A 27,405-nucleotide genomic window follows, 5' to 3' on the forward strand; every position below is an offset into this window, starting at 1 on the left:
TCTGCTTTGCACAGCATAATCCTACTAAGACAAATGCAATATTCTACTCTCCCTTTTACATAAACAAAAATGAAAATGGACTCAAGAGCTTCAGAGTTAAAAATAAGTTGCTTAGATGAAGAAACACTATAGTTTTATTTAATGATGTTACATACAAGCTAAACTCCTCAGAGATTTTACTGCACGCCGGAAAACACAGAAATGGCACTGCAGTGTCATTTGCAACCTTCTGATAGCTGTTACCAAATTAAAATATTTAAAGGCCACTTGAGATGTATCAGCTGTTTAAGAAGTGCTATTCCCTAGGAGAAATCACTGAGAATTAAATGTGTAACAGGAAGTTTACAGTTTTTTGAAACTATTATGCTTAAGGGAGAGGTCCCATTTGGTTCCTGAAGTGTCAGTAGAAGTTCAGTATTGAGACTATCACTAGAAACAGCCATCTGTAACAGCTAATTTTTTCAGTGCAAGCTCTCTGCTGCAGTGCAAAATATCCAGACAAGAGCTTATTCCAGCACAAAGGGTGCCTTGCAACTGCAGCACCAGCTATGAGACTCATCAGACAAAAGTGCTGTTCACAGCCTAGAGTTTATTTTGTTTTAAAGACAAACAGCACACAAGGTAGGAAGTCAGGGCATCTTTCAAGGCCAAAGGCAGTGAATTTATGTTACATCAGATAATCCACAGTAATTGCTTACATGCAAGATTCTGTCCCATAGTAACTGAGACTGCTCCTCTCTCAATGAGAGAAGGCTGAGCCATTACACACTGTGAAGTGAAAGCAGATGTTGGCAGGAATACACACACATAGACATGTATTTATATATATGTGCCTAGAGATTACAATTTCTCCATAGATTTTATCATCAATGCATCTCACAATGTTCTCTAAAACTGCTCACAATATACTATTGATTATAAAATCTTGTTTTCAATTATACATAATTCTGCAAAACTAAAAGGCATTTGTTTGGAAGTTTGCCTGTTTGTTTTTAACCAAGAGTTTTGGTAGTGGATTTTTAGGGAGGGAGTGTGAACCATCAAAATATCAGTCTATGGTATCATACCAAATTTGACATGTTCTCGACTTTAAATGTGGTGACACCTCTTTATAAGATGCTCCTGTTGCCACCTCTGCAAAGAACAGACTGGGATAAAGTAGAACAGTATATGCTGCATGAGGAACTTGAGAGCATGACTAAGATGACAAGAAAGAGGATAAGCCCAAGCCAGGGACCAAGACCAGGATCCTGAGCCAGGGTAAAAAAAAACAATTACTATTACAAGGAGAGAAGAACTGCAAGTACAAGGTGATGGTGGCAGGAATCAGAGCTAACCTGGAGCAGCAGGATGTGGGGAGAGCTAGAAATGGCTAAACATATTAAATACCAAAACTCAAAGAGACTGGATAAAGCATCAAGCGGGAGCAATAGGAAGAGAGTAAATGAAGTCAGCCAGACTAGGATTTTGATCAATAAGGTGGGGGGGTCAGGAACTGAGAACAAAAAGAAAAGAAAAAAAACCTGTGAACAAGGATGAAATGCCTGATCAGAGACTGGCATTGTACACTATCAGAAAGGATTAGATAGTAACAGAGCAGGTGTGATCCGTCCTGGAAAAACAGGGAGATTCCTGGATGTTCTCTTCTCACTGCCAAAGAATCTCTCTTGTTCCCATTCCCATTCCTTCTCCACAGGAAAGGCATTCAATGTGTTTTAGCAATACTAATTAACAGTAGCAACAAATACAAATTAAATCTACTTCATGTATCGTTACTGTAGTAACTAAAGCAACAGAGACCCTTATCATGAATCTCAAGCTTTCAACTCTAAAATGAAGTTTAGAATGCCATTTTTTCCAAAACTGGTAGGAAATTATACACAACAAACACTACATCAAAAAATAATATTGCACAAAAGATGGGATGTAAAACTTCTGCAACAACTTTCCCTCTTCCCCTTATGCCTACATATTAAGATAACATCCTTAATCACATGATCACACTGACAGTTTTCTTGGAATCCATGTGCTTCAGTACACACAAAGGATTCATGCTGATGGTGAATTGGGACTGTACATAAAACATTTAGACCACTATTTTCAGGACTCTGACCACTCTTCCCACAGAAACAGTAGGGTGACAAAAGGCTGGGAAGAAATAAAAGGAATCCTGGACTGCAAATGAAACTCTTCTGTCCTGTGGTTAAGACTATTGCAGTGCTGCTCTGGGATCTGGATTCTGGCGTTCCCCAGCATCTCAGAAGGATTCTGTAACACAAAAGCTACTTTAGCAAAATCTTTCACAGATTGTTACTTATCTTGTGCTTTCTCTGCCTCCTGGGGTCAAACGTGACTATTTTGTAATGCTTCCAACTGCCTCTGAGGTCAGTAAGCATATTACTTTGAACTTAAACATGTAAATGCAAATACTCCAAACAAAGCCTTAAAGCACATACCCAGTACTCACCAATATTCTTGCTTTTAATCTGTTATAATAAGGAATGATCTTATTTACTTCCCTCATCTCAGAAATATTGGAAGAATCATTCCTGGTATTAGGGAAGTCACTGGCATAAGATGACAAGGGAATCAACAGCACTTCCAGAGCAGGGTTTGAATGCAGTGCAAATGCAGTGTAAACAAGGTGTTGAAGAAACTCTGTGTAGCAGTAAGACACTTGTTTTGAGGGTGAGGTACAAAGGGATTGCTATATTCTTTTTGCAGGCTGGATACTTTTTCCCCATGCTTTCCCAAACATGGCTATTTTAACTGTAAGTTACAACAGCTAAAATGCTGTAAAACCAAGTCAGATCAAGAAAAACTATATCACAATTAAGTTGCTTCTATTGAAACACTTTCACAATATGATTTCTGCTTTAATGATTGCATATTCTATGACTAAGATTTTCAGACTTAAAATTAATAACCAGAGCTCCTTGACAATCCAATCATTGAAAGATGGAGAAAATTCTTATCAGTGAGGCTTCAATGAAAAATTCATAGGGCTTGTGGTGATATGGACAGGGAATAAGCCAACGAGGTTTGCTGTCAGAACCCATCTGTGGCTTCATTTCCATATAAATCTTTTCATGACAAGTCAAAAGTGCAAGACACCACATTTCTTGGCCTATAAAAAGTCCAAGGCACTCTGCCCAAACCCCTACTCTGTGCAGGCTGCAAATGGCCAGTCTGACCACTCGTACCTTCAAGCTAGGCTGTTGCTGGCAACTAGGGCAGCTCAGCCTGATCAGCTACAGCAGCCCAGGCACTGAGCTGCTCATGACATGGGGAAAGCAGTGGCTGTCGGGGCAGCACATCCCTTCTAACAAGTGCTGCCTCTGTTTTTGACAGAAGGACATTGGGAAGGGCACCAGTGGGATATGAGGGTTGACATCCCCGTGGGCTGTCACATCGACTATAATGACCTACATCTACTCCTCTCTACCATTCTTCCCTCTGGCCTCCTGCAGTATCAATGCTGTTCTGTTCCTCTCCACATGGTGCAATTAGGAAGAGAGATCACCCTGGTGTATACTAATGGCCCAATCCACTTATTTTCCAATCTTAGATAGGCAGAGGACAGCAACTTTTCTTTCTTTAAATTGCTAGGCATCAAATACATCAACACATATAATGCTAAGAGCAAGACAACTCTGCTGCCATAACTGACACAGTAAAATTTATGTATGACACCGCCCACTCCAGGAAGCTGCAGGAATTAGTGGTTTGCCAGAAAGAGAAAGGCAGAAGTACAGGTCTAAATTAATTAAAATTAGTAAAATTCATATTAGAGGGACAGTTTGCAGTGGGCTATCGTCCTAAGTGTAACACGTAAAGCATGGAGACATCCCTGCACAGAAGTCTCAGTTTCATTCTGTTCACACTTCAGTCAAGCCAGCAAGTTTCATGGAAAAATGCTCCACTCTCCCACCTTGTAAACTCAGTCTGTTCTGACTTGCAGATGTCTAAACCCTTGTCTTTGCCTTCATTTGAATAATAAAGCCATCCCATCAATTAGTGAAGTTTACTGAAGAAAGAAGGACAATACAGAACAATATTGAATTTGCCCTTGTTCAATCCAAGTTCTCTCCCATCTTCCTTCAGCTTGCTTACACAACTATTTACTAGTAAACTATTAAAAAAACTCATCCTATCACCAGTACAAACCTGGTAAAAGCCAAGGCATCTTCCCAAGCAGTAGCCAAAAGCTGTAGTCTGAGAACTGAAAATTTTGACCACAGGTTTTTCCTATGGTTATCTTCATTGTTTTGCTTTGAAACAGTCACTTTTTAAAAATTAGCCAGCCAGCAGGGCAAACAGGGAGTAGCCCTACAGATTTAAGGCTTATTTCATCAATACCTTAATACACTAACAAAATTCAAGAGTTGTTTAAGGTGAGTGTTTAAGGGCAGGTGTTTAATCTACTTCCTTTCCAAACAGAACAAGGAAAGTGCATACATCACATTAAAAAAATGAATTTAAAAAATAAACAAAACAACACCAAAACAACCCAAAAATCCCCAATAAATTGAAAAATATAGACTATAGCTGTCAATTCTGTATTATTCTTAAAGCTGACAGCTTCTGATGTGACCCACACAGATACTATAACTTTAATGCTAAGAACCATCCATATATAGCATGACTGCTAGTAAATTCTTAGGGTTTGATACATAGTTCATTTATTTTTGAATAACCTTAACTACTTCCCGTGGCCTCTGATGAGTTTGCTCTTGCTGGGACATCCTGAACCCCTCCCAGCGGGTGCAGCTTTCTAAACAATTGGCATTCAACAAGAGATAACATTGAAGCATTGGCAGGGCAGCTCCAGAGAATGACATACAGTTATGTAAAGCTTGGAACAAAGGCATTCACAAAGATCCCAGGAACTGGATTTTCATATGACTAACCATCACAGAACGTGTTCTAAGAAATGCTGCAAGCACTGAGTTCTCCTTAGTTACTTTGGTTCCTTGCAGTAACTCTACTCTTAAATGCACTAAAATACATCCTGAACTGAAAAAGAAAGGGGAACACCAAGTTGTCTTTTCAGATATTTTTATGCATCTCTTATCTGTACACTCCAAGGTGACTGAAATGGAGCTTTCTGAGTCTATCATGTCAAAGTGACATGACTCCCAGGCTGGGGATTTTCCATAAATTTGATAATTCTTCCTTACAAAATTCAGTGCCTTTCACTTGAAAGAGCAGCCAAGAAAGAATTTTACGACTTCACCAAAATACTACTTTTACCTACCAGCTGAACTTTTATTTTTCACCTTGATTAAATGCACACTCTGTATCTGTTTAAGACACTAAGCTTAAAAAAAAAAAAAACCAGAATTCAATGCAGGACTAGTAGCCTCATTGGCAAACGCACTCTATTGTGGTTTTATCTTTAAAAACTGTTTCTCCTTTTTTCTGTTTTTCCTTTTAGACTAAATTAACATTCTTCTGGATGCTTCTGATTGAAGTGACATGATGAAGCCTTCTCAGGAACAGTTTTGAAGGACTTTCATGTTGCAGGCCCCCAGTGAGTTTGAACCAGCTCATTAGCACCAGACAACAGGACAGACAGGACAGCAAAGCCCTCAGCACAGGCTGCAATGGGTGGTAAGAGCCAGTGTGAATACTGGGACAATCTGCTCACACAGCTTAGTGCTCCTATGTCAATATTTCTAGCTGAGCTTGAATTATCCAGCTACTTCAGCCAACTAAATTCATGCAAGTTGTCACCAAAGCAACTAGAAAAAATAAATCTATGTCCACTGAAAAGTCTGCCACTGATCTATTATTCTGGAAGAAATTTCAAAATTTGAAAGTTATATGCAAACTATTTTGATCTTACTGACTTTAAAAATGAAAGAAACATAAACCAGGATTGTACACAGCACTTAATGCAGAATTAGTAATGAAAGGTCACTCTTCCTACAGAAGATTTGTGAAATACAAGGGCAAACAAAAACAACAAGGAGATTTTGAAGTGTGTTTGTAATAATCCACTCAATTTAGGTTCTTTATATGATTAACCTGTTCCAAATGTTAGATTGTTGGGCTTAATTATTCAGGGATTTAAATGCTTTACTGAACCACATCTCAGAAGTAAAAAAAACTCTGTAGCTGCTTTATGAGAAATTCTAATCTGAACTCATTTAAGGGATGATCTTCCTTCACGATAATAATTTCTCTAGTTTCCTTGCAAACTATAAACATGTTTTGAGGGCAGTTTTAATTCTATGAACTGCATTTCAATTTGTTTCTCAAAATGTCTTACATTACATCTTACATAATAGCAATTCTCTGTATGGAACAGAGGAAGGGAGAAAACCCAACAATCAGTTACAGTACCTTCATTAGCAAGTTCCCTTAATTTTATAAACAGTACCTTGGATGTAAGGTCGCGGTGGAAAATGCCTTTATAGTGAAGATAACTGATTCCCATAGCAATGTCATATGCCAGTTTCACCCTCACTGTCCAGGGCAGATGCTGGTTGCCATCTAGTAGCTGTTCCAGGTTACCACAATTGATGTACTGAAAAGACAAAGCAACATTTTAAATTAATTATTTAACTTATTATTTTGTCAAGAATGTAAAATTCATCATTACAACAAGTGACCTTAGCTCAGTTATACATTAAAGCCTTTTTTTCATATTGGCTTGGCAGGCACAAAGTTTGTAGATCAAGAGAAGCTGGAAATGTCTCCCTTCACCTGTACCAATGCCCTTATGTTAAAGATGCAACAAGCAGCACCGTATTAGAGTAAACACACTATGGTATTTAAATAGACCCTTCAGAAACACCTACAATATCATATCACCCTCTCATTTCAGCTTGAGGAAAATTAGGGCAAAAACAATGCAGAGCTGACTTTCGTATACAATTAATCAACCAAAGCAGAGCTAAGTATCCAAGAGTAGGTCATGGAGCCTGATCAAGTTCCCAGTTTCCTTAAACTGAAACAGCATCAAAGAAAAATATTACAATGTGCTGCTGTAAGTTCTATTTTTTTCACTGCTATATCTATGAGCCCTCATCAGCAATATGATTCCCACTGTGTTCAGTATTACATCAACCCCATCAAATGGTAGCACTCATGAAAAGGAAAGCACATTAAGTAAAAAGATAAATGCTACAAGAGACAGTGAAACAAAGCAACACCTAAAGGATACTAACTAATATAGCCCAGGTTAAGACATGGCAACTCCAGCACTTGAATAATCATGACAGCAGCACAGCTCATGCTTTATGTATAGACCCTTTATACCACACCAGCAGCTATGTAGTGTTTAAGCAGCTTCTTGTTACGCTCCCAGCCCCCAACAGTGACCAGGCAAAGAGAGTAGCTCGCTCCATAAGGAAATCCTGGCAGCAATGCAGTGACTTCTGTCAAGGAAACCTAAGTGAAGCAGACAGGACAATTTGCTCCCAAGCCTAGCCCACGCATGTATCCCTGCACCAGACTGCACCAACTTCACTTCTCTGTGCCACACAGGTCTCCAACTCTCTCTCAAATGTCTTTATTGTGTCATTCACTCGGACAAAACATTTGGCACTATTCTTATGTTAAAAAAATAAAAAGAAAAACATCTTAATTGCAGCTCTTCTTGTTTCAGAAATGTGGAAGCTCCTTGTATTTTGTTGCCCTTCTTTGTGTCTTGGAGCCTAGGACACGAGGTAAACGTAAGCCATACACCCTACAGCGTGGATTGATGTAGCTGATCGCCTGAGGCTGTGCTACAGCAAAGAAAATAACACAAGCTGGATTCTACTGGTAAGTCTGGGGGTCACAAGTCACCTCCTGAACAGTCTGCAAGAAACTGATTCTTCCTTACAGCTTGGGTCCACCCATTGCTGATCCCACCAGTGAATTCTGAAAAGATACACAGGTTCCACAGATAACTATTTGAGGAGGCAAAATTGTCGGGGCAGAGGCACCAAGTGGTTTTACCTGGCACAGAGCCCATGGGGAGGGAGCGCCTCAAAGCATCCGGGGGCTCCTGTGCGCATCCCTCGGGAATGGGGCTCACCCCAGCCCATGCACAGCAGCACACTTCACTGGCAGTCCAGGACACGACCCCCCTTCTCTCCAAAACAACCTGTTCCTTGTGCTAGGAGTTCGTGTGCCAGGAGAGCGGAGTAGCTCTGCAACAGGTCACTGAGGCTATGCAATCTCCATCCTTGGAGATTTTCAACACCAACTAGAGCTGCAGCCAACCTGGTTCAGTGCTGGAAACAATGCTGCCTTGAGCTTTTTCAGCTTTGATCTTTCTCATTTCTTTTATCTGAACCCCTCAGGGAGCTAGATGACCTTACAGAGCACACAGGGGAGAAAAGAAAAAAACCAAAAACAACCCATGCTCAATGACATTTGATTAAAAAAAAAAAAAAACATAAATTGCTACCACCATGCTCAAGGAAAAAACAGCAACTAAGATTTCTACAGTAACCTCTTGTATATTCCCAGCCTCCTTGAAAGAGTGTGAACAGTACTTCTCATCCAGTCATGTTCAAATCAGAACAATACTGAACAACCTGGAACAGAAAGCACCTGGCCGAATAACACAATTTTAAAGTGACACTTAGCAATTAATCCCAAGCCATTTCACCTTTCTGACAGGCCAGTAACAGACCGTCCATAAAGCATCACCATACTCGAATTCATCAGAAAGACAATGCAAGAAAGGAAGGAATCACTGACCTAGCTCCCATTTTCTGTTCTCTGAACTGTGCCATTCCATGACATTGCTCCAGAAATGCTAATAAACAAGCAGCCCCTAAGAGCATTGACACAGACAATGAAATGGGACAATAGCTGGCTACTATATCGAACATGCTCTTGCTTTCCTTTTCAATACAATAGCTACTGATTTGATCCATAGTTGCCATATTAGTTAAGTGCATCCAATATATCCATTCCTGCAGCACTCTTCCAGTCAAACTGGCTTGCAGGGTCATTCACCCATCTTAACTGCAAGGACTAGATTCTAGCATGGGCTGGGCAACAGCTGACACACACATTGGACACAGCATCCACAAACTACAAAAGCAACAGTCAAACCTGCTTCCAGCATATCTACAAAACCTGCCAGGCCTCCTTTCCAAAACTGCCACCCAGCAAGTGCACAGCCCTCATTTATCAGAGACGTGAGTTCTGGCTTTGGCTCTAATTTTTATGCCTATGAAGCACATGAGGCTAACTGTCAAGTGAACAACTGAACCAAGATTTTCCTAGACAACTTTAAGTCTTTAGTTGATCTCAGGTTTTAGCTGGCCAGCAGGTAATATTTGCATGCAGAGACCTGAATTGTTCCTAAGGCAAGCAAGCACTGTACAGTGTTCCCTCAGTGTCATGTAAGTAATCCAATTCTTCCAGTCATTCAGGCCGATAATGCAAACAGCCAGCCTGATGGCCTATTTTTTTCAGAGGAGTTCAACAATGCCTTTTCAGGACAGACACAAAACTATGTACATTACTTCCTAATTGCCAGTGCAACTGAATGAGAAAAATACTTGCTCTCAATCTCTTACTGGCACAAATCAGCTCTGTGTGGTAAGAATATCCTGAAGGATAGAAAATGCACCTCCTCCCAAAGAGAACACTGGATTTTATTCTGTCCCTGACACAGTACTGGTACAGTGAGGCTACAGCACACACATGCTTTCAAAGCATTATTCTACTACAAAAACAACAACAGCCATCACGTAAGTCTACAAGCAATTGGAACAGAGATCTGGCTGGGCTGTGACAATGAAAGCAAAGGGCACTACACTTCTTAGAGACATCACAGCTAAATGGAGCAGTGTTCAGACCTTTTCAAACCCTGTATCATCAGGTTGCAGTGAAACAGCTACCCATTATTCCTCATGCTACTTTTCTGTCATGTAACTGGATACCAACAGCCAGCTTATCTGGTTGCCAGTCTGAAAGCAACAGCTATAGGTTGTTTATTTTTGCATTTACTACAACTTAACATAGCAAGCTGAACACTGGTTTAAAAGACTGTGGCATCTTAGTCCACAAAAACATTCTTTCTTAAAAAAATATCCAAGGTAAGAGGTCATACCTTTGTTGTGAAAACAAAAGTTCAGCTAAACTGCATTTCTCTTACACCTCCCAAATGTTATGAAGAAAGAGGGCAATAGCTTCTTAGAAGGACAAGTTACTCAGAAACCCAGCCAAGCACAGATGAATTCTGGATCAAAGTTTGAAGAGATTTCTGATGCTATCATTTACTGCTATGAAATGCTACTTTAACCTAAAATCAGCATAATAGGACTGCTGCCTTGTGACTCAATTGCAGTCACATTATCAGACTCAAGCATATGAAATTAATAATGGATAGAAATTCAGCATATAACAGTACTTAAGCACAGCACTACATGCTTCATTTCAAAAGACTAATAAGGAACTTCAGCTGTCAGATAATACCCAACTTCAGTTGTCAGATTTTAGCTTCAAAATCCAAAATAGAAGTTTAAACACTAATATGAGAACTAGAAGTTTTTAAAGAAAACACACATCAGATTCACACAATTCTAGCAGTTATTCCTCAAAAAGAAAGACTCCAAATATTGCCAAGTCTTAGCAGGAAGACTGATGGGAATTGCAAACAGTTTTCAATGCTATTTTGAAAACCAATCCTATTTCAGTGTGTAGGTCTGATATAAATAAGCCAACAGATATTGCACAGGAAAGATAGAAAAAAAAAAATTGGCCTGCTATTTAGATGACTTTAAATGTCACTGTCAGTCATTTAAAAAGCAACAAATAACCACAAGATACCCCTGTACTGTCGGGCAAATGTTGCCAAAGACAAAGCATTAAGTGGTTAGGAAAAGTAGGTGTGGAGAGTGCATTTTAGGTGACAAACCAAATGAGGCAAGTAAAGAGTAAGAGCTCCAGGGACTCAGAACACAGGAGAAACACTGAGATAGCAACAAATTAATATACTACAAAAACAAATTGAAGAAACAGGTAGAGATGCAGGAGAAAAGATGAGCTAGAATTCTGGCAGTAGCACCTTCCACATGAAGATGCAAGAAAGACATCAGAGCAAAACCCAAAATAAGTAGTTGCACCCTGAAGGAAGACCTGGAAAGCAAAATAAAGTATTGCAGACATGACTGACAAATGCACTGAAGAGCGTCAAAATAGACAGAGCTTGCATATTTGTATCACTTCTAGTTCTAGAAGTAAGAAGGTAACTCTCATGCCTAATAAAAGGAAGTTGAGAGCTTTTCTCTAAGTTTTTTGCAGATATTTAGAAACTGTTTTAAACCACCTGTCTCAAGGAAGACACAACCTCATCTTCAGTTCTCCTATGTTTAACAGTTATCTGTCACACTCTGCAGTCTCTAAGTGACTACTCTGAAGGCTTCTGTACAAGCCAAGGTACAAGCCTTCTGTCACAACTGGCATAATTAGCTACCATGGAAAGGACTGGAAGTTTTCTCCTTTCCCCAACTGTTTTCATTAGCTTCAGCTGTGCAGAACTGGAAAAGAAACACAGTACCACTATGTTCAAAACTACAATATGAGATAATACAAGTTGATACACCGAGATTGACTATGAGATTTGTAAAATTTGAAGTTGGTTCATAGACCTCCTGTTGTTAAAAATGCCACAATTTAAAAATCTACAAAACCACCTGACCCAAGTACCTCTGAGCAGTAACCTTCCATTTTCATTGACTGTGTAAAACAAAATAAATTAATCATTGAAATAGAACAAGTTGGATATTGAATTTGGGCTGTGTGAGTATACTTTTGGCCAGCAGGTCAACTAATGTTGCCAGGGAGAAACATACAAGTACTGAAAGAGAACACAGGTGAAGCAAACACATTTCAGAACAAAGCTCAAACTTTTTCATGAGGGATCAGAAGAGCACAAGTGGCTTGGAAAACAGTTTGACTGAAAGAACAGAAGCAAAGCCAAAAGTCTTGATCTGAAGGCCCCTTTCCTGCTCTTCAGTTCCTGAAAACCAAAGGAAAAGAATCTTTAACCTAAAATCAATTTCTCTTCTGCTTTTCTACCAATACAAACAATCCTGTTCTTGAATCAAAAATTGTCTTTTCTTCAAAGGTGTTAACCATTACATGATTAAAATAAATTTTAACAGTGCTAGCTATTCACAGAGGAAAGGGTCAGCTTTGTCAACTGTCATAGCCTGGTCACTCATCAGAACTCAGAACCAAAGCCAAGAAATGCAACAGATCTGTTTCTTCTTCTGTGTCAGTTGTGGCATTGATTAATTCATTGGCTCCTCCTTCTGAAAAGGCATGTACAGGCACGGCTTCTTTTATAAGGGCAAACAAGAATTAACATGCACTAACTCAGGAAGGAGCTGTAATGAAAACCACTTGTTGCATTCCAAACATTCAAGCGTTGGCATGGAAAAGAATTCAGCAAGATTTGTCTTCCTTTAATTCTCTAATTCCAACAGCTCTTATGGTCAGTATGCTGAATTTAGCCCTTTTCTGTCATTTCATTCAATCAAAATGTAATGTTCACTTGGCTGCCTGCTGCTACAAACACATTCTTGTTGGTAAGGCTTCAGCTGAGGCACATAGCAACAATGCACTGCTGCAACCCATATGGATGAAGGAAGTTTTATGGAAGCTCACTCATACACAGGTCTGAAATACTGCAGGAAATAAGCTTATTTTGTTGGAACCGGAAAACACTCCCAGTATATCTATACAAACTGACCTTGATAACCATTTTTCCTGTAATTATATTAGTAGAAAAAACCAGAAAGCCAAGAAGGTCTAACAAAAAACCCTGCATTTATAATGAAGTCACAACCATTTGGATTCTAAGTGGAGCCCAGTCTCAGTGCAGATAAGAATCTGGGATATGGCATAAATTAGCACAAAGGCACAGAAGAGAAAGTACCTTGGTGCTGACACAGGCAAGAGAAACAGCATATAACACTTCTACAATAACACAATAACTACAATAACACTTCTGTTAAGAGCAGAAGGCTCTATCCACACTGACAGCATTTCAAACATACTAGACTCAGTTCTGCTGAGAAGCTGCAATCCCTGACAAGCAGCCTCTCATTTAAATAAGGTCTTTCTCACCTTCCCCACATACTACCAGCAGTAGCAGCCCACAGATTATATGCCTGCAAGATGGCAGAAAAATAACCTCTTTGCTTCACTTTTTGAAATCTGTGAAACAGCTACAAGGATATACTGAGAGTACAGCACATGAACATCTCTCATAGTACAAACTTCGTTTAAATTCTGCACAAGGAATACTCTCTTTGAGCTGTTTCAAAGTACTTTTCCAAGTCTCAACACTCCCACATCCACTTACATGTGACGGTGCTCCAACACTTTATTGGCAATTAGAGAAGGCACCAAGTGTGCAAAAGCAAACATTAAAGGAATTTTCTTGTACAACTCAGTTTCTGAATGTTGTGGATGGCTGATAAGTAAAGCAAAATGAGGAAGTGAAACTACAGAACACTTGTTAATTTGAGAGTATGTTTCCTTGTGTCCAGGCTGAAAAATGGGGAAAGAAGAGAAAGCACTATATACAAACTGAATTTACTGAAAATATGTAAGAAAAGAATTCCAAGACAAAAAGTTAAGTGGCCAGCATCACAGTACCTATTTGGACTGCCTCTCTTCATATACAGAACTAAAGAAAATTCTAGTGCTTAAGACAGTATTCAGTTCTCCTCCTCTCTCCCCCCCCATACCATGATCGCTGAGAAGTTTACATCTTCTCACTCCTGTTAACCTAGCCACTAATAAAAAAATCAAAGGCTGAAATTTAAAAATGTTTGGGATTTTTTTTTTTTTCCTTGAGGCAATGGTAAATGGTCCAGTTGGCTTTCAGTGAGTGTCAAAACAGAGATATTGAAAACCCCTCCCAAAAAAACCCCACACAACCCACACACAGAGCACCCACCCGCATGTGTGTGCCTCACACATGGGGGGAAGGGAGACAAGGAATGAGACAATGGAACTTGCTGTTTGCAGTTGAACATTTATCTGCCTCTTATCTTTCTTCTATCCTTGAGACATTCTAAAAAGGAGGAAGAGATTAGCAACAGCAAGATATTCAGCAAACCTTCCTCAGAACACAACATATTTAGATGCACCTATCTCAAAATAATGAATAAAAGTTGCCTATGTACTATTACAAGTTCTAAAGTGATAAAACAAGTCAATCATCCTTCTGTGAGAGAGCAGGGGAAAATAATTAAAGTCAAAGAATAGCCTACAGAGCCAAGATTTAATTTTTTTTTAAATAGAGGGGAGGAAGGGAAAAAAGGAGGTTTAACTATGAGTTCTCACTGAAATAACTGGTTGCTCATAAACTCCTCATCTAGAACCTGCATGCATAATATAGACTGTGCACCTCAAGTTAGACTTTTAAATTCTTGGCTTCTGCCTTTACATGAGGACTTCTTTGGTGTCTGTGACTACAGTTCTTTTTACATCTGAATTTTCTTTTCATGAGAACCCATCCTTCTTGCCTAACCACACAGGGCAGATGCATCTAAGCAGCTTCCCACCAGCTCCAGCACAATGCAGGGCTCACACAGCTTTCACCGCTTATCTGCTTTTGGTAAAAGCACAGACATGGTCCAGAGAGCTGTTCCCATGTGTTTAATTTACCTGGTCACCACAGCCCACAGCAGTTTTTTCCTTTAACTGACTGCCAGCTTCCCTTCTCAGAGAGAGCCTGTAATGCCAGCTTGTGTCCTCCAGAAGCCAACGTTTTTGTCAGCCTTTTGCTTCCTGTAACTGAGCTTTCTACAGCAACTTTTTGAGAATCAATTCCACCTTTCAGTCTTCAGAATAAGTGCCATGACCAGGTAGAGCAGTACGAATTTCCTTCCAAAATGAAGGCCCCTGCATTCTGAATGGCCAGGTACAACCTACCCAAACAGATTTTAAAAAATGCTCTGTCAAGTATTTTTCTGGAAACCCAGGTCTTTGATCACTGCAATCAGACAAAATGGTTAGCTTTCATGCACTAAAAAAAAAAAAAAAAAAAAAAAAGAGTAAGTAAGCGCTAGATATAGGGGGAAAATATTTGAAATATCACCTAACTTAAATAAGGTCCTTTACATGCTTTCCAAAAAACTCACTTTTGATATTTAAGCACTCAAAACTGCAAAGCTACAAATCTGAGAGACTTAACTGAAACTCCTGTGGAGACCTGTATCATTTTTGCTGGAGAAAGAACCAAAGGGTCAAGCACACCACATATGCCACAACATGAAGCTGCAAGAGTATGAACCCGAGATGGAATTTCAGTCAGAACACTAAATTTCCTGCCTCCTGTCATTGAAAGCTGGGCCCCCTTGTGTGACTTTAAATGGACTTTTTTGGTATGTGCAGCACATCAAGCTGTGTTTGGGACTGAAGAATTTTTTCTTTTTAAAAAATTCACAAAAATATCAAATTCCCGAGGAAAACCATATAAAAGTAAAGAATATGTACTTTGTCTAATCTTCTATGAAATAACTTCACTGTCATAGACATATTGCTTTTTTTATTACAAAATAATACATGAAGCCTTAATGTTACAAAATAAGGTTTAAAGTGTGTGACCCATCCCTTCTCTGCAAGCTTTTTAAACTGTACTTACTTCGAACAGTCTAATTTACTTATTACATGTACTATGTTTAGATTTGATTTTGCATCCACTGGTGCAGACAGATGTCAGGTTAACACCTATCATTAATCAGCCTGACTCAGATCACACACACAGGGTACACATGGGTACCAGAGTCTGCAACTCTTCAGCTGTTGGAACAAACTCAGTGCAAGCGTCTATGGAATCATTTAAAAAAAAATGAGACCTCCTTAGCTGATAAAACAGATGAGGGTGTTCACATGCTTTTGACTCTCACTCAGCTTTCTCAGAGATGATAACCTATTTTGAACCTTCACTGAAAACAGAATTTTAATTTCTGTTGTTTCCTTATGCAACCTTTCAAAAAATATAGTTAGGGCAGACACCCCTCCCCCTAAGCCAGTACAGCTGGTTTGGTCTGGCACTCTCCAGTTAATCGGGGCATGGCTGCTCCTAGAGGCACCTGTGCTTCTTGACAGGATCAAGGGCACAGCAATGGGTCTCTCCAGTTCTGCAAACTGCTGTGTGTCTTTCATATGGGGATCTCTCAGGCTGAAGAAAAACACACTGTACTCCTCTGAAGAGGAGGAAACCAGAGGAAAAAGGACACTGCTTTGAAGATGAAACAATAGAATGCCTTCCATAGTACAGAGAAAGGATGATGGAGAGCTGGTTGTCAAGCCACAAACTACATTTGCTAAGAGCACATTCAACTACTTTTTAAATTAAACTGAGAATCTGAGTGAACTGTTCCAGCAAAACTGAAACTGACGGTCCATATGCTGTGAAGAGTGCAAAAATAAGAACAAATATGGCTCAAGTGTTGACAAGTATTTTTAAAATTATATTATGAACAATCAAGAGATGAAGGGAAGAGTCAGTACCAAACCAAGTTTATAAAAAGAATTATAACTGTATTTCAAAATGACCAAAGATGTAGAAATCATTCTGCAAGCAACACAGAAACAAGCCCAAGGTCTACATGTAGTACCAAACAAATAACTTGTCAGATATACACACACATCCATGTACTTAATACTCACATTTACACATATCTCTTTTTAGGTCACAATAATTTAAGCAAAAGCTAAACATTATACTTTGGATATAAGAAATCCAAAGCTTTTTGCTTTAAAGAATCAGGATTTTTATAATTTCAGAAAGATATTGCTAGAGACTTTGTTAGCATCTATTACTAGACGGTTTGTCATTTTATAATCACATTCATGTCAGAATATAAACAGAAGCTTCCTAATTTTTCAGCTGTAAGAAAAGTCCCTATTGCCTATGCCTTTCTCTCATCAGCAGATAGCTGCTGCATGCAACAGCAAAGGTGATAAAACTTTAAGTTCTTCCTGAGTCCTGGTGTTCGTGTGCAATGCAGTAAGAAGCACAGGCAATAGGCTTGTCTTTCTGTACAAGTTTAGTTGGTTGAGTTTTTTAACCCCAAAAGATTTAGTCAATATTCAGATGTGCCAGCAAGCAGGCACACAGTAATAGCTTTTTGCATCTTGTAGGTTTACCTTATCTCTATTCACCACAGTTTTTATTATTTTAATAAAGGATCACAGAAGTGACAAGATATTTCAAAGCACCTACTAACTTGCAACAATTTTTCTGTTGTGAGATAAGCGATTTTTCTCAAGAGCAGAAACATAAAGGGCCATCAAGATGATCAGAAGGATGGAGCACCTCTCCTATGAGGAAAGGCAGAGAATTGGGATTGCTCAGACTGGAGAAGAGAAGGCTTCAGGGTGACCTAATTGCAGCCTTCCAGTACCTGAAGGGAACCTACAAGAACGATAGAGAGAGACCTATTAAAAGGCCAAGGAGGAATGTTTTTAAATTGAGAGTAGGTTTGATTTAGATCTTAGAAGAAATTCTTTGCTGTGAGGGTGGTGAGACACTGGCACAGATTGCTCAGAGAAGCTGTGAATGCCCCATCCTTGGAAGTGTTTAAGACCAGGTTGGATGGGGCTTTGAACAGCCTGGTTTATTGGAGCTGTCTGTGTCCATGGCAGGGGAGTTTCAACAAGATGATCTTTAAAGGTGCCTTTGAACCCAAACTACTCTGTGATTCTATGACCAGGTCCTTGGCAACTAGCCCCAGCTGGCCCTGTTTGAGCAGGGAGGTTGGACCAGGTGACCTCCAGAGGTCCCTTCCAGCCTCAGCCATTCTGTGAAAAAAGGACTATACAGACAGAAAACAGCCCCAAGAGACATTTCATGATCCATTCATTCTAATTTAGCGCTGGAAAAAATAGTGCCAATGAAATTGAATGATTTCTCACCTTTTACATTGCAGACTAGCCTAGTCTTCCTAATACCTCAGCTATTTCCCCACTCTGTTATAAACTCTACTTCTGCTGCCATGACCTTGTTCTTCCGGGGTCCTACAGTGAATCCTCACACAGTCATTAATGAGGAGTGCAACTACTACTGCATCAGACAAGGTTACCATTACTCTTCTCTAGAGGTCAAATCCCTGGGCTCTGAGTGAATGGTTTTCTGTTGACCCTGGGGCAAGTACATGCAAGGTCTAACTCTTAATGACTCCTGTAAGGGAAAAACTAAACAACCCAAACAACCAAATTAACAGAGGAAATGTGCTGGCTGGACTTTCAGTCTTAGGATAAAAGCAGCAAAAAAGCCAAGTAAATAGTAGCAATACTTCTAGTTTTACATCACATAACCATTCTTGCCATCAGATCATATATTCCTGGAACCAAACATATCCAGGTCTAAAACTCAACTCCATTCCAGGAAAGATTCAAAGTAACTATAGCTTAGCAGAAGACTCAATACCACCTACACACTTTCAATAGGGCTGAATTTACTCTTCTGATGCTTGAGTTTTATACCTGTGGAGGTCAGATTGCCTCTGCATGTTAATTTCCAGCACTAGTATAGCATCACTGAAAGAACTCTTCATTCTTAAAGTGAAGCTGTAGCTCCAATTAATGCTACAAAAAATACCTGAACCATGGACAAACAGGATAGAGCCTGCAGATAGAGATTTATTACAGCATTAATCCACAGGTCATGTTATTCATTGGCTGAGAGATCACAAGGATAAATTTAATCTGAAGAATTTTATGCATACTTAGACTTCTTATAAAGTTTTAACCACAGTACTTCTGCTGCATCCTACAGCCAGGAGGCACTTAAAAATTCTGTCAGTTGTTGGAAGTCATCTGAAAGATCATTTGTCATCATCACAATGTTTTTTTTAAAGTCACTCCAAAGCAATTGCCCTCTTTACACTATCCTGTATCAAGACTCATTCCTTTAAGCAAATACATTTAGAATTAACAGCTATATTCTGTATCTTCTGATCTGTCAACAGAAACATCCAAGAGAAAGCTTGCACCATTGCTCATGCTGCTCCTCCAGGAAGTCAAAGCAGCGACCAGTGCCACAAAACCATAAAACAAATAATATTACATACTGCCCAAGACCTTAACACATTCAAGGAATATGCTTTATGTATGCAAATGAGACCAAACTGGAGGAGAATTAGGCCCCAAATCTGAGGGGGGCTAAAGGACAAAATTACCTTTAGAGTTCTCCTACTGCTTTGCTTTTTTCCTCATCCTTTTGAATTTTTTTTTTCAATACTTCAGTCAGAAGGACTATAGAAAGTGTCTAATAAAGATTTCACTGAGCAAGGAGAAGTAATGCACAAGCATTAGGTAAGTAAGTACAAGACAGTAAGGAATACAAACGGATCTGAGAGTCTCTATTCAGTATGGCTACACTGAACACATTAGGTAGCACCTATCTTACATTAATTCAAGGTCTTACCTAAAAATCTGAATTGCTGATGTTTTTCACTAGAAATTTGATGGCAGTATCCAAGAAATAAGTAATAGTTTCTAACAGGATGAAAATGACAGTCCTTTAATTTCTTTTAATTTTCTACCTGGTGCCACCTTAAGCACAACTCTAATTTTCTCTTCAGTTGTCTCCAAGCTAAAGCTTACCAACTTCACACCACAGCTATTCTCTTTTTTTTTTTTCTTTCTCTGAGAAACAACCACCAGAGCCAACTTATCTAGGAACTAAATGTCAGCTGGCAAACAGGTAATACCTAAAGCAGGAACAATTCCTTTGCTGCATGAAATATTTGCAGAATGACTGCTAATAGGAACTACAGCTCCAAAGACACCAAGTTCTCCAGAGTTGAAGGCCTACTGCCAGCATCAAAGCCGAGTTAAATATTTGCAGCGCTACACGAGCAAAACTGAAGTTATTCAAACAATATGAATCACACTGGTGGAACAAAAGTAGGGATTAGAAAGTCTTACAGGAGATGAGGAAAGGAAGGAGCAGGGAAGGAATGGTATTTCAGGCCTTTTTAAAATTCTCAAAAGTGTGCAATTGCCCTCTGGAATGCAATGTAAGACTACAACTTTAGCTGTAGCATGAAGCTTCACAAGAGGAGACCTAAGTGATGTCTGTCTGGTTTTCTCCATTCTAGGGTCAAGGGCTCTCCACAGAAAGATAGCAAAGAACTGAGAGGAGGAAAAAAGAAAGAAGAATTAATTAAGAACTTTTAATAATTTATTCTGCTTGTGAAAGCTGCATATCAGAAGAACCTTCTCACTTTAAGAACTTACTTTCTATTCCTTGTAAAAGGGCAACACAGCATAATCAAAATAATTCTGAGATTTTAAAGCTTTTAATATTTTTTCTTTCTATTTTTTTCTTTTCTTTCTTTGCTATCTCCAAAAGTAAAAAAGAAAAAAATGCTTGAAAAGGTCTCCAAAACCCTGAAACCCTACTAATTTCATTATTTAAATTATTTACCTAAATTATTGCTGCTGGGAGGGAAAGCAGAGAAGGGAAGTTTTCAGTTATCACCAAAGAACTTACTGAAAAAACCCTCTCTTTTCAAAGGACATGGCATTTTCATTAGGATGAGCTTTAGCACTTGTCCCACTGCCATAGATAACAGCACCTGAAAACCATGGCTGCCCAGCCACACTCAGTGCTTCTTATCCTACTCCAAGTATCTGGTGCGGTATCAGGTGTTCCATGAGTTTAACTCTGCAGCTCTCCAGCCAGGACCAAATCTGAAAGACTTCAGGAGAGCAGGTCAGGCAGCTCTCAGCTCACACAGCTGCTGTGTGAAATAACACTGTCCTAGCTCTCCATCTACCTACCACACGCTCCTGTGACGCTGCAACAGCCCTGCTCTCTGCCTCAGAAAGTTCCAGTGCACGTCAGATCCCACACTGAGCAATCAGATTGTGGCAGCAGTGCATTTGCACACATTTTTACTATCATCCAGTATGAATTAATAGTCATAAAACTTCTGTTGCAACAATTAACTATTGTCCCTGAAGCACTGCAAGTTCAAGATATCCCAATCAACACAATAACTTCCCATTTCCCATCTTCTATACACACAACTGCCAAGGCTTTCATTTCCTTCAAGAAGGAATTATCAAGCTGTATGACTCATTCTGAGCATATATAAATATACATCTAATTATAACAAGATTTTAGCCTGACCTGTCTCTTGGAAATTCAGATAAACCTGTTTAACTGAGTTCAACAAACAATTCAAGATCTGCAAGAAGGCATTAAGTGGTTTTTATATGCTAGACTTTATGCTGCTATGTTATCTGCTTCAGTATAATAGCACAGGCCTACAAAACCTACAATACACAAATACATTTGTTTGCTTCCCGTCTAAAATGGATGTTTGCTCATGCACCCATTCCATGGTAGATGTGTATGGGATAAAATCATACACAATTGCTATTGAGCCATGGCTGTTCCCCACTGGCTCAGGCTCCATGTCCCCATAGCACACACTCTGCTCGCCTGGCAGCAGCACTGATCTGGCCTCTGAATGCTCAGCAGCAGCCCATGCTGACACCAGAGACTCTACTACTATGCAAGTTTCTCCAAGACTTATGATACTGCTGTGTGCCAGGAAATGGAAGTGAAGAGAGTTGTCAGATTAGGAAAGTGGCTGGAAAACACAGAGAAGCCTGAGGGAAAGGCTGAAATTAGTTTGGAGAGGCATGTGAGTACAGCAGGAAGCACTGCAGATTCTTGTAGCTAAAGAAACAATCCAGCAGCTTCAGATTAGAGCTGAATGCTGAGAAAGGAATACCCAGTCTCTGGTTTTAGAGAAAACAAGCATGGCAAATCTGTGTTCATGAGCTCAACATTAGCGAGGCAGTCTAATACCTGCCAGCTCATCTGGGTGATACACCTATTAAAGCATTTACTTTGCTTTCCTTAAATGTTTCTTAACTTAGTGCTTGCTGGGATAGAGGTCATTGGCAGCCTAAGCTGTTCTGTCAATCTAAGGATACTGAATTACTTCAGAAGAGGCATATGCCATAGCTTCTGGCTTGAGAACCTAAAAAAAAATATTGGATTATCAAAACTGGTAAGACTGTGGATTCAGAACAAGGCCAAAGTTCTAGTGCAGTCTATAATTAAACAATTCCATTCTTATTTTGAAAAAAACAAACCAAAACAAACAGAAACTGCCTCTTGCTCAAGAGTTTTAAAAACAAAAGCCACTTGAGAGAGGAAAATTAAATCAACACAAAATGCTGCCAAAAGGGAAAATCCCAAGGCATACACAGATCAACACCTTCCTCAAGCAAAAAACCTGCTCTGCATGATCCACTCCTGTGTTTAAGCCTCCTGTGTCTGTAAACATGGAAGAAATCTGTAATACTTCAAACTCTGCCTTCCAATAACAAAGTGCTGCATATTCCCAACTTAGCCCCTTACAGGCTTACAAAATCCTCAAGACTCTTCTAACATCATTTGAGGTTGCCCTGCCTGTTAATAGCACAAGTTGTCTAAATCCAAACATTTGGCACTAGCTGTCAACTTCTGTTATGGAAACATATACATATATAAAATAAACATGATTTCCCATCATGCTGCCCGCAGACATAAGCTCTAAGTGATGCTGTATCCTTCTCACACAGGCATATCATCAACTGCACTCTCAAAACACAAGAGGGGATAATTAAACTCATTACAGAACAGGTCCAGCACAGGCAAGCGTGAGAGGATTCTCCCTGCAGTGACTCAGAGACCTATTTGACCAATGGGCCTCTGAATCAACAGTTTCATCTCCAAAGAAGTGAAACCCTGGCAGAAGCTCCGAGCACTTGTAGTGCCAGGCTGGTGTCAATTATGCTGAGCACTGGAAGCAAGGAGACCACCTTTGTGGACCACAAGCTGAAAAAAGCCACAAGACAGTGGATAATTTGTTTATCCTCCTGGGCTATATTTGAACAGGTGATTCACCCTGTCTGTCTTACTAATAACTCCTTCAGCTCATCATTTCAGCCCCCTTCTCCAACCTCCAGAAGTCTTCAGAATTCAACTATTACTCTACACATACTTGAAGATGAAAAATACTAGTACAGCTGCTAGAAAAGACAATTCCACCACTTGGAACACATACAGTTTTTAACTTTTAAAAGCTCTCTAAAATCAAAGAATAGCTATGTTACTGGGCAAAATCATGTGTGGATTCCCTACAACATCAATTTCTGTCATGGATTTTCCTATTAAAGGCAGTAAATGCTCACCTTTGTCTACAGAAGAAAAGAAGTAATCACTAATTATACTTTTATAATATGTCACTAAAGCTATTCTGTTTCTCAAAATGTTGCAGCAAACATCTTCAATCTAAAACTCTTCCTTGTTGCTCTCAAGATGCTTCAGGAATCTCATCTGTTATTCTGAATTATAACTATAAAAAGTTATTCTTTGAAGTCTTTCTTAGATTTATTTGCTTGCCAAGAACTCAAAATAGCTGAACAAAGCAGCAGCTACAAAGTTAGCTCACTATGAGGAAGCATCTGTGCTGTTTTCATTTTCTTGGCTTTTTGGGTGGGGAGGGTTATTTAAATGGTAAGCAACTGCTGTGAAGGAAGGGAAAAAAACAATCAAACAAAAAAATCCCACATTGAGCAAAATCGTCCAAGTTTTAGTACGATAAAGCATTATGAAGCTCCACATCTTCTACAATAATATTTAATGAGTGGAATGGACCAAAACCTCCCTGTTTTAATTGACTAGATATCCAAAAGAAACCAGCAATAATGTTAGCAAAGCCTGTCTGAATAACTTGATCAGCCATCTTAGAAATGTTTCCTCTACTGAGCATTGGGAGGAAAAAAACCCAAAAAAACCCCAGAAAGAATAAATCAAACTATCCCACTCATGGCAAAGTGCTCACACACATGCTATATCTTGAAATTTCTGGGAGTATCTTTTTCTTTGTTCCACTAGAAATAAAGACACTGAACCAGAGTGCATCACTCCAACAGCAGCTAGAATAAGAACTGCAAAATTGTCACCTCAGAAGGTGAAGAAACTCACTGCCCACATATGTGCATCTTTGTCTCAGAATTGCATCTGTAAGTTACAGAAAGTGATGGTGACACATATCCTGCTAACTGGCATACAGCTCCCCAAACTCCTCATTTCACAGCAGTTCTTGGCAAGCACACCACACCAGGAACCTGCTGAAATTGCTAATTAATAACAGACTTGTCTTTGGGAGGGTGGGAAAGGGTTAATCTTTTAATTGAGCAGTTCCTACAAAACAGAAGTAAATAAGACACGTTAACTTTACAAACCATGAGTTTCCTTACAGTCTGTACTCAAACTAATACAAGAGGCAAAGCACTTTATTGATTTTGACTCAAAACAGGCAACATTACTCCTAACAAGAGAATACTCTCTTCTTATTTTTCCTGAGCAGTTTACAGGGGGATTAAAGTAACAGCCCAATAAAGCTGGGTGGGAACTCATATGAATAGAAACTTCAGCTTCATACTTGCTACCTAGATCTCAGCCAGGCTACATAGCAATGGAATAATTCCTTTATGGGACCCAGATTAAGCTGTAATATGAAAGTGGTAGGGACTGCATACTAACGTGACCCAGCTGAAATGTTATTGATTCACTTGTGAAATGTACAAGTGGAGTATAAATAAGACTTAAACACAATGCAATGTCACTGAAAGAAACAATATCTCAAGGCAGCTCAATGGTAACGTACACCTGTCATTTAGAACATTATCAGTGAAGTTTTATGTTCTTACATTGATTTTTTTTTTCCACCCCAATAAGTGCATCTGAGGAGAAAAGATATACAACAGTTGTGAGGGGAGTTCTGAGGACTGATTCTGCTGTCTTCTCTTAACATAACAAATAGTGAGTGATTAACTCACCAGTCACCATAAAACAAACTTCCCTCAAGGTGAATGGCAATTGCAGAATCTGTCCTGAGAACTGAGCATTTCATATTCAGTATGTATATTATGAAATAGTCTTACCTCAGTAAGAGCGTGCAGCTGTCCTTTATGTACACAGACACCCATAAACCTACAAGAAACAAGAAAAGAAAAGTGGTTTGGGCTTTTTTCCTGCCCTATTTTTTGTTCTTTAAAGAAACTAATACAGGATTCACCAAAAAAGGAGGAAAGAGAAAAAGTTCAGCCTCACAGACACTGCATACCTCACTATTGATTATTTAAACATCTCAGTACAAAACAAAATCATGTATCTACACTACAATTTGAATTAGCAGTTCCAAGAGAGCACAGGAGACAGCTCAACCTCAAAATGGAAAGTTACTATAAGCAAAGGCCAGCACATAATGATTTATGCAGAAAGGAACAGTCTCAGAGTCCTATTTTAAGGAAGTTTAAGCCAAGTAATCTACTGTTGGTCTGCATAAACAGAAAATTACTTCCCATTGCTTTTTGCTGTTTAAGCATAAAGATGTTTCTTCCTATTCCATTCTTAACCACTCAGGAATATGAGGGCACACATGCAATGTATACTTCCCCTCCCCAAACTCCTCTTTCCAACACTTGGATAGAAGCAAGTTTCAATAGTATCCAGTATACACACATTCCACAAGTGTTACCTACACTGCACGATTTTCAGACCCCTGCTGTTAATAGGGATGATTGCCACCATTGTTTTGTCTGGAAAGCAACAGAATGTGCCATAAACAACTGAAAGCTCATTTTTACCAACATACAGGCTGAACTTTAAAGTGACAAATGCAAATTAATACTACTACAAAACATCCCTCGTGACAAGTTCAGTAAAACTGAAATTTTAAACACTTTTGAACCTTCTCTACACAGTTCAAGAGCTCGTTCTTTATAGATTAACTAATTCTCAATTTTAGCATTTAGATTTTGGTCTCAGCAAGCAAAAGCAATTTGTCTGTCATTTCCATAATGTTTAGAAATATCCATTTTGCAAGTAAGAGGTAGACCTGTATGATCTCATTAAATGTGATGGGAATCTTGTGGACAAAAACTCAAAGGAAAAGGACCTTTTATATCCTGAAACATTTCTGAATTTAAAAACAAAATGATGCAAGACATGTAGTGCTAGTTCAGCTAAGCTGCTTTTGAAGAAATGAATGATTCTCACTGTTCTCTTGTCTAACAGCTGACTAGTAAATTACAAGCAGCCAAAGAAAAATAATATAGGTAAGGTCCTTTGCATAAGCTGAGCTGTGGAAATCTGTTTTTATAACCAAAGCAGCAAGACTTGTATGAAAACTTCTACTGCCTGCTCTCACCTCAAACACTCAAACAACATCCTCTGAATATGAGGATTTTCATTTGAGAGAATCCTGAGATGAATAAACCCAGACCTCTACAGAACAGAAATCTATTTCTTAGTACAAAGTCTCCAGAGCTATCAGGTATGGTGTTAATGGCTTTACTCACAAGCAAAAATGGAAAGCATACAAATCCAATATATTAATTCCTCTATAAGACAACTTTTCAAAGTATTCTCTTCTCTATCAATTACACAAACTTAGCCTGCTATGGCAATATTTCCATTCAACAAAAACTGCAATTAAGTAATTAAAAAAACCAATGTTTTCACGTGTAGATCAACTCTTCCTTTGTAAAGGTGTATCACACTACTTACAAATTAAGAATTCATCATATTTGATTCAATTCCAAAATACAAACGCATTTAAGAATTTGTCAAAATTTTTGAAAAGTTTAATTTCTTGCCTCATCTTTACCAAAAAGGAAAAACATCACTGTCACTTAGAGACTGGTAGAACCCAATGTTTTCTGCCAACCTGTGAGTCAAGGGAAGTCTCAATGGAAACATATTCATTACTTTTGTGAACCTATGCTTAAGGCAGAAAAGACACATCAAATCATGTTACCAAGAGTAAGAGTTTAAAAACTCTCAAATGTTTAGGACTTCTACTAAGAATCAAAAAACAAAGCTCCATATCATGATCTCATGGAAAAAAGCTGGATGTAAAGATAGATTTATAAACCCCACATATTTAGAAATTACTACCCAGGAAAAGAGAAACCAAATACACTGATAAAGACAGAATGAATGAGTTTACAAGCAACATATTGAAGCCATTTAAACTTTGTGTGAATGAATCTCAGTTTTCAGGCTCTGGAAAACAGATCGATAGAACAGACCTCTAGCAATCCAAATTCCTGGAAAACTTCTGCTTAGCTATTTTATCAAGCAATAATAAATCACTTGTTTAAGCCAAGAACTGCTACAAAACATGGTTGGAAAGGATTTTCACTAAAAGATAGTACACTCAGCTGCTACTGGGAAATACAATTACCAAGCAAGATTTAACGTGGTTTCAATTTCTGAGATTGCCCCAGATGAGATTCCAAGTTCTGTGGATAGGAAGCTGACATGCTTGTCCAGCACAGCTGAGATTATTCCTGTTGGCTAGACAGACTGTCTCCTGAGCCAAAATGTGCTTGTAGGTGAAC

At 39.0% G+C, this 27,405-nt stretch overlaps 1 protein-coding gene across 1 annotated transcript in view; it reads right to left on the reverse strand.

The window, feature by feature from the left end:
* Positions 1–27,405, reverse strand: part of TESK2 (testis associated actin remodelling kinase 2) — a 78,161-nt gene that overhangs the window by 18,702 nt on the left and 32,054 nt on the right. Inside the window, exons 4-5 of the mRNA XM_056497164.1 lie at positions 24,943–24,991; positions 6,386–6,532 (exon numbers count right to left, since the gene is read on the reverse strand). Of these exons, the coding sequence (XP_056353139.1) occupies positions 6,386–6,532; positions 24,943–24,991 (196 nt within the window). The remainder of the gene's footprint in view (positions 1–6,385; positions 6,533–24,942; positions 24,992–27,405) is intronic.

The sequence above is a fragment of the Oenanthe melanoleuca genome, chromosome 8, assembly GCF_029582105.1.
Source record: "Oenanthe melanoleuca isolate GR-GAL-2019-014 chromosome 8, OMel1.0, whole genome shotgun sequence".
Lineage (NCBI taxonomy): Eukaryota > Metazoa > Chordata > Aves > Passeriformes > Muscicapidae > Oenanthe > Oenanthe melanoleuca.